At 44.5% G+C, this 11,295-nt stretch overlaps 1 protein-coding gene across 4 annotated transcripts in view; it reads left to right on the top strand.

The window, feature by feature from the left end:
- ASTN2 (astrotactin 2) overlaps positions 1-11,295 on the top strand; it is a 950,477-nt gene that overhangs the window by 319,808 nt on the left and 619,374 nt on the right. For all 4 annotated transcript variants that reach the window (XM_017504318.2, XM_017504317.2, XM_017504316.2 and 1 more), the window contains one exon: positions 1,492-1,599. In XM_017504318.2, the coding sequence (XP_017359807.1) occupies positions 1,492-1,599 (108 nt within the window). The remainder of the gene's footprint in view (positions 1-1,491; positions 1,600-11,295) is intronic.

Genomic DNA, 11,295 nt, shown 5'->3' with positions numbered 1-11,295 from the left:
GAGGGACGGTGGGGGTTGGGGAGCTGGGGAGAGATAGCAAGGGGAGAGATGCCAGATGTAGGTGATGGGGAGGAAGGCAGCAAATCACACTGCCAGGTGTGTACCTATGAAACAATTTTGCATGTTCTTCACATGTACCCCCAAACCTAAAATGCAATAAAATTAATAAATGGGAAAAAAAATAAAATAAAATAAAGTGACCTTCTTTTTACAGTCTAAAAAAAATGCAGAAAGATAAAAATTAAAAATTACTCATATTTCTCTCTTTGGAATGCATGGCTATTAGTATTGTGGCATAATTCCTTTTAGCCTTCTTTCTTTTTCTTTTCTGCTGTCAGTCACTCACAGCATATGAAGGCATTGCCCTTTTCCTTCCACAGTCCTCAGTTTGTCTCTGAAGCACCCTTACCACTCATCTCCTTCTCCCATCCTGATTGCACACACCCTCCTGCAAGCCCTGACCTCCATTCACCTGGGTAGTCACTGAGCCTCCTGGCTGCTTACCCTGCGTGGAACCCATCCTGCAGCCTGGGCACCACCAGCGTGTTCTTCCTTGTACACACAACAGCTGGCCAATCCACACTTTTGCTCCAGAATCTTCCATGACACCCAAAGTAGGCCCCTTATCCTCCATTTGGCAACCAAGGCCTCCCCCTGTGAGTCTCCGGTGTGTCTTCCCAGTCATTTCTCCACTTAATGTTACCTCTGATTGCCCACACAGCCCAATCCTGAGGGTGCTCAAGTTGGTACCTCTGCTGGAACTCCAAATTCTATCAGTGCAGCCCCATCCATCCTTTAAGACCTGACTTAAATCTTCACTCCTACATAAAACCTTCTCAGGTCCTATGTATTGAAATGAATTGCACTCCCCCATATTCCTAGCATCTCATTGAGTGGTAAACAGAAGCCATGAATTAGGTTTAAGGCTCCTTAGGATTCCATTTGTGCCCCTGATAGCTTATGATCCCCTGCCTGGCAAAGACTGAGTCCTATTTATCTTTGTACCTCCAGTGTCTTGCTGTGAACCTGGCATATAGTAAGCACTTGAATGAAATGCGGTTAAAATTAAGTTGTCTAGAGTGTGTTCTTAGAGGTAGGCTTATCAACAAAAGCAACAATAGCTGTCAGTTACTTAAGATGTACAATGGACCAGGTATTTTATATATCATATCTCCTTCAATCTTCGCAGCAATCTCACAAGGTGAATAGTTATTATCCCTATTTTAGAAAGACAGAACCCAGGGCTCAGAAAGGTGTGTTTTCCCTTCAAGATCACACAGCCCAGAAGCTGCTGAGTCATGCTTGGACCCCAGATCTGCCTCACTGCAGAGCATGAACTCCTTCCATTCATCACACCGACTGCTGGGTCGCTTGGGATTTACAGAGAGGAGTCTGGGGATGGGATTGGCTGCTGATCTTTGGGATGGTTGAGGAATCTCACAAAGTTCTGGAGGCCTGTGAGGCTAACTGATAGATTGTGCTTCCTCACAGGGGGAATCAGCTTTGGGAGAGCCAAGGGGACGTCAGGCTCAGAGGCAGACGACGAAACGCAGCTGACGTTCTATACGGAGCAGTACCGTAGTCGCCGCCGCAGCAAAGGTAATGGTGTCCTTGGAAGGTTTCAGAACCAGAGTTTGTAGAAGGAAATGCTGGAAATCAGATTTTGTGTTCACTAGCAAATCCTGAATTTTCTCTAACCTGGTCCCAATCTGGTTATAACTGAGCTTGGTATCTGCTGCCTTGACTATATTGGTGACCTTCGGTATATCCTTTTCCTGACTTCTTCTTTATTTGCTTTCTGTCCTACCTTATTCCTCAAAAAATATTGTGAATTTTTTTAGTTTATGCAGATTTTTAAAAATTCAAAACAGGTAATGAAATAATCATCTTAAAATGAAAATAAGAATAAGAAAAATTATTCAAACCCAGGTGGGGTTGATGCAGAGTAATCCCTGCCATACTGTTTTGTAGGTCTTAGAAGAGGCTGGCAGTTTAATTAAGAAATTCCTGGCAGCCAAAGTGTAAAGGGAAACATACTAAGAAATAAAATGTACAGTGTTAATGGGACAAAATGGAGCATTTGTTCAGGAAATTCTACTTACCAGAACAGAGATAAAGTATAAACTATGCTTGATATGTATAAACAAGATACTATGTGGCTTTCTAGATAGCTTCTTCAACAGATAAAATTCAGTATTGATGCATAATTATTTCTCACAATGACGCTCCGTGTAGGGTGATGGCCAAATGCTGAAGCAGGACTCCACAAATGTCCCTGTGGCCAAGATCCATCGTTCTCAGGTGATTCAATGTGCTCTGAAGGGAAAACACAGCATATTTCAGGCAATTCCCTGTGAATTTACTTCCTCATCTCGGATTCTCCATGAGGATGGGAAAGCAGCCAGTTTGAGACTGCATTCTTGGAAGAGACCCTCCTGGGGTACAAACATGAATTCCATGCCAGTGATGAAGGGCAGATCCATGCATGGGCTCTGACCATCCACTGAAAAGAAGGTCCTGTGACAAACACATCTGGGGCATGTGGCAGGGTACCTGGCTCTCCTCACCTACCTCCTCAAAGAAGTGAGCTGAGGAAGGAGCTGGGGCAGGGAGAAGGAGGAGGAGGAAGCTTTCTCACAAACCATTCTGCATGCATTCTATTAATGCACAGTGGACATTGCAAGAGCACAGATCCCCATAGTTTCTCTATGCTGCTTTTGCTCTTAGGCAAGTTATTTACCTTCCGTATGCCTCAGTTTTCTCATCTGCAAGCTGGACCTTGTAGCTGCCTCATGGGGTTGTGGATGAAATTTGGTTAAGTTGTGTAAAAACTTTATCATGATGCCTTGTGTATGCTAAGAGCAAGGTGAGGCAGACATTATTAATATCAGTTCAGTTCTCATTGTTGTTTTTCCTACGTCCTCACCTCTGGCATCTTTCACTGAAAAGCCCCATGTGGGAGGAGTGTTTCCATTGACACATTACATGGGTAGGGTTTGCACCCTCTGTAGCCATTGGAATAATGGGATCTGCCTCTCATTCCTTCACACTCCAACTTTCTCCACTTAATCTTAGCCAGAAAACTAAGAAGCAACCCTCAGCTTCCTGGAATCTGCAGTGGGGATTTAGAAGTTGACGATTGATGATTCTTGACTGGTCTTCTCCCTTCCACAATCCAACAGCCAGAATTAGGGCTGGGGAAGTCAATGGGTCCCCTCAGCAGGACTGGGCTATTTATAGCTAATTGGAAAAACGTCCATCACTGAGCATGCCCCCATACATTGGAGTTCAACTTAGAAAAGCAAAAGCCAGCTCAAGGCCTTGAGATGAATGGTTTAACCCAGCACCTCCATAGGCTCCAGAAGGTGGGGCTGTGTTTTCAGTGTAATGAGAACAGGGCTGTAATGCCACCCCCCTTTCCCTCCCTGGCCCTATTGCCTGCTGGTTGTCAGAGCTGCTTAGTTCATCTCTCTCTTCCGTGTATTTTCCACCAATAGCATGTCCTTCTCCCTCCACCTCTAGTTTCCATGTCTTCCTTTTCCTCCTCAGTACCTTGGGTTTATTTGCTTACTTTTTGTTTAACTTCCATTTATTCTTTTTTAATTTTTCTCTTCTGCTCTTCTTCCCTTCTTTCTTCCCTCCGTTATCACTGCCTCCTTCTCCGCATGTGTTCTGTTCTCTCTCTTCTCCTTTTTTCTTTATTTTCTTATCTTCTTCCCTCTTTTTCACCACTCTCTGCTTATTCTCTACTAGTCCTTTCTTCCTCTCTCCTTCCTTCCATTCCTTCATTGCTCCCTCCTTCCTTTCTTTCTCTCCTTCCCTCTCTTCATTCTTTTCTCCTCCCTCCCCCTTCTCCCTTCCTCCCTTCCCCCTCCCTCCCTCACTTCCTCCCTCCCTCCCACCTTCCCTCCCTCTCTTTCTCTTTTCTTTCTTTCTTCCTTTCATACATACCACAAATATTTCCTCTGTACCAGCTACATGCCTGCCATTCTTCTAGGTATTAGGGACACAAGCCCAGCAACAATTTAAAATTCCTGCTCTTGCAGGGTTTGTATTATATCAAAATACAAATATATTAGATGGTGATAAATGCTAAGGGAAAAAGGCGCAACAAGAAAGGGAACCGAGAGAATATGGAAGGAATCGAATGCTTAGATTCAGTGAGCCTAAATTACCCTACCCTTTTTGCAGGATCACAGGGAGAGCATTCTTAATACTGTGTTTGATGTTGTGAAGGTTGTTGCTGGTGCTGCCGCAGCTGCTGTAATTTTTTGTTGTTGAATACAGAGAGTGAATTCGGTTCTGCATCATCTTTGTTCTAGTCAAATGACCTTAGAACCCAGTGTCTCGGTCTGCAAGTACCACAGTCCTTCATGAAAGGCCTGTGACTCGTTTTTTACTCTTTCATATACTTTGGGCAGGAGTGAGGGCGCCTTCAGCAGTCACTGACTTAGTGGGGAAACTGCGCAGGACAGAGCTGAGCCAAGGGAAGTCAAGGAGCCTTTGGTGGTGTGAGAGCAACAGAACATGGCACTAAGAGCATGGATTCTGGTGGTGGGTTACGTGGGTTCAAATACCAGCCCCACCACTTACTGGCAGTACCATATTAATCATGGAACTTAATGTCTCTGTGCATCAATTCCCTGAGTTGTAAAATGAGGATATTAAGATTAAAGCATAGAGAGTTGTTCTAAAGATTAAAATTACTTTATATCTGTGAAGCATTCTGGTGGAGGTAGGGAAGGAGAAAAGAAGTTGTGGCAGAGTGACATTGCTGAGAAGGACCATTGGGTTTACTTTGGGGGCAGGAAGGGAGTCGCCGACCTGCTACCAACTTGCTGTGTGACCTCAGTAAAGTCTTTTTTATCATCCAGGTCTCTGTTTTTTTAATTTGAAACACGGGAGAGTGGACGGGTCTGAGCCAATCCAATTTGAGCTCTGAGATCTCTTAGTTGTTTGTGGATGACACGTGGTGCGTATTTGTGAGAATCTCCTGTTCTTGTGATGTACCTGGCTTCCAGCTTCAGCTTCCTTTACACTCTATTTACCTCTCCCATGCCCAGTGCCACTCCCCTTTTCTGTTTCCCTCCTTTCAGGTCTAACTGTGACACTAGAATGGTTCTGCTGTCCCCTTTGGCTGTGCCGATGGGTTCTTTCTTCCCTACACCCCCAGGCCTGCCTGGACCAACAACATCCCAGTCCTTTTCCTCTGCCATCACCATTTCAGCTCCTCTTTAGCAAAGGCGATGACTCAGCAGTTCTCTGTGGTCTGCCCAGGGGTGTGTGAGGCAGCCCATCTGTGACACAAAAATGATGAAGTATACGGAGGTCGGGGAAGGAAGAGATAAAAGTAACAGGAAAGGCAGTTCTTTGTGCTAGTTGAGAATGGTCATCTAATAGCATTTGGGACTCCATATGAATTCACTGTAACCCTTTCAGGTCTATCTGAAAAATAGGAGCTGAGCTGTGTTTCCCAAATCTAGGGGCATGTAGGCTTTGATAAAGACATTCAACTTTACCATCTTTGAAGTACTCAGAAGGAAGTTGAGGCTTTGGGGCCATCTGTGTGTGACAGGAACAGTGATTTTCAGTCCTGGCTTTGCCGCCACATTTCTGTTTGACCCTGGGCAAGTCACTGCTGGTCTCTGAGGCTTACTTCTGCAATCTCTAAGTAGAGATTTCAGAGGAGTGCTCAGAAGCAACTCCATCAGCACTGGTGAAGTTATTCCTGGGGTCCTACACTGCAGTTCAGACTATTTCAGATATTAGAAGATTTTGGAAGACAAAGTTACTGAACTGAGCATTTCGGATTATCCCAGCTTTGAGAGAATAAAGACATGATGGACAGCAGCTAAATATGGGCAGGCTTCCTGAAAGAGCTGAGGCTGGAAAGTTGCCTGGGTCTCAGACATGGCTCTGCCTCTTTTCATCCATGGGACATTAACCAGTATTCTCAAATTCTCATCTTTAAAATGGAGTCACCACATCTGCCTTACAGGGTCATTGTGAAGAATAAATAAAATAATTAGTGTCCTCTTTATAACTTCAATTTCTGCCAACAAGTTCTCCCCTTCTCCACTGCTGCCATCCTAGTCCCTGTCACCTGCATCCTTTGCTTTCAAACTGCTAAAAAGTCCCTTCTAATGGTCTCCCTTGCTGTGCTCCAGCCCATTCTCAACCTAGTAGCCAGAGTGACCATCTTTACAAATGTAAATAGGGATCCTGTTGCTTCTTCCCTTAGAAGCTTTCAATGCTTCCGTTTTACTTTCAGGATGAAATGGAAACTCCCTGTCACACCTGCTACCCTGAGTGGCCTTGCCCTACCTCTCTCCCCTAGGCTCTGTCTGCTCCTTCCCTTGCCCCCTCGCCCCTGGGACCTCTTCCCCAGCTCTCCTGCATCTGTCCTGCCACAGCCATCACAGCATTTGTCTCCTGGCATGCTCTTCCCTGCCTTTTGGCTTGTTCACCCCCCACTCACGTGAGATCTCCACTTAAATGGCATATTTTCTGCAAAGCTGTCTGTACCTGAGTTCATTTCCCCTGTCTTATTCTGTACCAGATGCTGTGATGTACCCCTTTTGTAGACTTGGTCGCCACTATAATTTTACATTTACTGATATGCTTCCCGGGTACCGATTGTGTCCTCCACTGAACTGGAAACTTCATGAGGATAGACACATTGTCAGTTTGTCCAGTTTTATCCTCAGCACCAAGCACAGGGATGGGCCCATAGCAGGCACTGGGTGAATATTTTGAATGAATGATGAATGAGTGGGTGAAAGAAACACCTGCACAATGTCTGGCTTACAGGTGTTCAGGATGGAGCCTGCTTTTCTGTCTGCCCCTCTTGTTTTCTCTCATTTTATACCTGCTTGCTGGAAAAGGACATGCTCTCCTCCTCCCTTCTTTTTCCTGCTCCTGGTAAGCAGAGCTGGAAACTTACTGTTTGATATAGTGAACCCCATTTCTCTTAAAAGATTCCGTATGTCAGTATGTTCAGCTGTCTTATTCTTTAATTCTGTATTTTAAAGTTTAACTTCCTTGTAGTTTCAGTGAACAACCTTTTCCACCAGTTCTAATCAGTAGTTCACATCTGTTCCCCTGCCCCATCCTGACTCATCCCAGTCACCTGCTCTGGTCACCTGCTCTGGTCACCTGCTTTGACCCCTGCTTACCTGCTCTGACCTGCCTATAACCATCCTTCCCACTCTGCCAAACTACCCACCCCTCCACTCTGGCTCGTACCTCTGCTCCCTTTAAGATAGCCAATCAGAATTAGACTAGACTGTGCTTGGTAACCCTAGCCAATAGGGGAATGACACAGCAATAGGGGCGACCTCAGTCAGGCATAAGTACCCCTCCCCTCCTTGTCCAGGTGTGCACTCGCCCTCGTTTCATCCGTGAGCTGCACCCTTCTATAGAAGTAAGTTGCCTTGCTGAGGAAATTTATATTTCAGTGCTACTTCTTTTGCGGCCTCGAAAATTCTACTTATAACATTACCTCTTCCTATTTTTCTGCTTCGAGGCCATCAGGAAGGCCATGCCCAGCTGTAGCAAGAGGGCTTGAGCATTGCTGGTGAAAAACACACTCTGCCTGGGTTCTTGGAGTATGATTGTCATGTGTGCCATCTGGGAATGATGTAACCAGGCCAGACTGCATGGCAGAAAAAGTTACACTGGGGGGTGGTGGTGGGGTGCGGGACATGGAGGAGAAGAGAGCAAGCATCTAACAAGTGTTTGTACATAGATCTCTCTCAGCATACCCCATGAGAAAAATAGAACTGGCGTTAGACTCAGCCAGAGCTGGCTATGAGTCCTGACCTCACCTTATCCTCCCTTCCATGTGGCTCTAGATGGATTTTAACCCCTGGGTGCTTCCCTTGCAGCTGTTGACACCTGCCTTACAGAGTAAGCACAGAGTAGAAGGTGCTGGGTCTTACTCGAAGGTGCTCAAGAAATATTTGTTCTTTCTTCTCATATTTTCTTTCCCTTCCAGACATTCTGAGCTCCAAACTAAATCAGCTGAAATCCCATTTTCAGCAATAGAATCCCTTATGAAAAAGATTTGCTGTGTAGTCTGGAAGTACTTTTGTCTTTCTTAAGCCTTAAGCTCTTTGTATGGAGAATGGGACTACTTTGGAGGGGTGTCTGGTATAACCAGGTAGAACCTCATCCCAAAGCACAGAACTATAGCCATCAATATGGATAATGGAAGGAAGTAGAAAAGAGGAGACAGATGGAAAAACAGAGTCGGAGAGAACAAGATATGTGAGTCTGGTGGGATTTCCTAAATAAGGGGTCAGCAGTGTTCTGCTGTAAGTGAACAGTTGGCAAACATTCTCAGCTTTCCAGGCCTTCCAGTCCATGTTGGATCTACTCAATTTTGTTGTTGGACCGTGAAACCTGCCATAGGCAACACATAGATGAATGGACATAAATATATTCTAATAAACGTTATTTCTAAGAACAGGTGCTAGTTCAGATTTCACCCATGAACCTTAGCTGACTCCTGTCTTAAACCATCGACATGTTACCCTCACCTGTATGTCTGGTCCAGGAAGCATGCATAGAGTTTCACCAGGCTCTGTGAAATAAGTCTAATCCCAAATCATATATGATCATGCTGTCTAAAAGAGTCTATTTGTTGCCCATCAGCCAACAAGTGGATAAAGAAACTGTGGTATACACACACACACACACACACACACACACACACACACACATAATGGAATACTACTTGGCCATAAAAAAGAATGAATTAACAGCATTTACGGCAACCTGGATGAGATTGGAGACTATTATTCTAAGTGAAGTATCTCAGGAATGGAAAACCAAACATCGTATGTTCTCACTGATATGTGGAACTAAGCTATGGGGATGCAAAGGCGGAAGAAGGATACAATGGACTTTAGTGACTTGAGAGGAAGGGTGGGAGGAGGGAGAGGGATAAAGGACTACAAATAGGGTGCACTGCTCAGGTGATGGGTGCACCAAAATCTCACAAATCATCATTAAAGAACTTACTCATGCAACCAAATACCACCTGTACCCCAATAACCTCTGGAAAAAATAAAAAAAATTAAGAATGGAAACAAACAAAAAATAAATAAAAGAGTCCATTTGTCCTGCAAGGCTTTCTAGGTTTGATCAGCTAAATAACCCTCCAGTTTATCATTGTTTTAAGTGTGCCAAATCTGATGGTGTTTTACAGAATTAAGTAATAAACTAGCTATTGTAATAGTTACTACTGGGAAGACGTCAACTTATATTCATTTGAGATGATACTCCATAGGCAAAGAATGTTGGGCTCAGGGTGTTCAAGTCCATACCTCACCATCAACTAGCTTAGTGATTCTTGGCCAGCCTGTGCTCCCTCAGGGCCTCAACTTTCCTATTGTCATACAAGGATATTTACGTCATATGTCATCAAGGCATATGCCTCATTGTAGTTTAACCTGTATTTGTGAAATAAGTGACTCAACTAACCGTGCTGCTGGGCAGTGTGAAAATGGGGCCTGAGCACTCAACCTCACTGTGGTTACAGTCTCTGGAGGCAAGGAGTGTGGAAACACACAGGGAAGCACTGCTAATCAGAATAAATGTGAGTGAAGCTGAAGGTCCAGATGAGAAGTGCACGTGGTTTGCCCATCCCTGGGCACAATGCTGAGCAGGAAACAGAACAGTTATAGCCGCTGGACCATTTCAGCAGTGCAAATACCAGCATGAGCCTCCCAGCCCAGCTCTGTGCTATATGGATTTGGGTACACCTCTCTCCCTCTCTGGACCTCACTTTTCTCATTTCCAGGTTGCTCAGCCAGTTACAGACATCCAGGTTTTCTGATTCTCAATTTCATGTACTTTCCTCTAAGCTTTGCTGCTTAGTTCTCCAGCAGAAAGAACCAGAGCATGAATGCTACTGGTTGGCATGTTTGTTTTAGTTGCTTGTTTTAACATGACAATTTCTAAGCTGGGAGTTTCTGTAAATAAGAACCACTGAATCCATAAGCAAAACTTTGTGCTAAGATATATAGATATGTGACTTTTCTTTATGATTCTCCACCCCTTCCCACTTCACACACACACACAGTTTAATCCTGTTTTCGAGGAAAAGAATAGGTGAGGAAAAGTTCAAGCCTTATCTGCAGAGGAGGCCTTTGGGAACTGAAGCCTTCTGTTATGAAATATAAGCTGTGAGTCCAGAAATGGATCAGAGACTCCAGGAAATGAAAATGGGATGGAGTGAAAGCTGAGCATCTGCAGAATGGTACCTGCCAAGGTGTGAGGGCGGATAGTACATGGCACACTGGGGAAGGGGGTGGAGGAGAGATGCCAGAACTGAGTAGAACCCAAGTTCATGTGCAGGAATGATGGAAAATGAGACTAAAGTAAGAGGCAGCAGCTGTGCCTTGACCACTGACAAAGGGCTTACCTCATCCTTTATCCATCACTTCTCATCAAACAGCAAGGTTCTTTTTAGCTGGGAGGGAAATCCATTCTATCTTCTATTTTATGCTCATAGAAACCAAGGCTCAGAGAAAGGAGGCATTTTCCTCAAGGTTAAAAATGTCATCTCCTCAAATGAAAAATCAAATGGGGCAAAATGTTAACAACAGGTGAAGCTAGGCCAAAGATAGATGACCATTCTTTGTACTTTTCTTATCTTTGCAACTTTGTCATGTTGAAATTATTTCCAGTAATACACCCAGCAGATAATAGGGCTTCTGTGTTGAACATAGGCTTTGGAATCAGTAGATATGGGTTTAAATCTTTGCTCTGCCATTTCCTAGCATTGCAGAACTTAAGGCAAGACACATTTGTTCTCTGACCTCAGTTTCTCTTGAGTAAAGGAAGACGAGTATAGTAGTTGTCCTTCTGTTCTCCCTTGGGCTTGTTATGAGGATTAAATGAGTTAACGTAAGCAGAGGAAATGCTTAGCCCGGTGCGCCCACCATGTGATTATTTTATTGCTAGCCAATTACACATATCACATCATTGCCTGAGCCACACAGGCTCTAGGGCCTCTTTCTAATGTACTGGCTTGCAAATTAATCTTCCTTCTAGAAAAACAATGTGGCCAGGCACAGTGGCTAACTCCTGTAATCTTGGTACTTTGGGACACCAAAGATCACTAGAGCCCAGGAGTTCCAGACCAGCCTGGGCAACATGATGAAACCCCATCTCTACACACACACACAAAATTAGCCAGATGTAGGGGCAGGTACCTTTAATCCCAGCGACTCAGGAGGCTGAGGCTGGAGGATTGCTTGAGCTCCAGAGGTCGAGGCTACAGTGAGC

The sequence above is a fragment of the Cebus imitator genome, unplaced genomic scaffold, assembly GCF_001604975.1.
Source record: "Cebus imitator isolate Cc_AM_T3 unplaced genomic scaffold, Cebus_imitator-1.0 Scaffold320, whole genome shotgun sequence".
NCBI classification, from domain to species: Eukaryota; Metazoa; Chordata; class Mammalia; order Primates; family Cebidae; genus Cebus; species Cebus imitator.
This window is presented reverse-complemented; position numbering and strand designations above follow the sequence as displayed.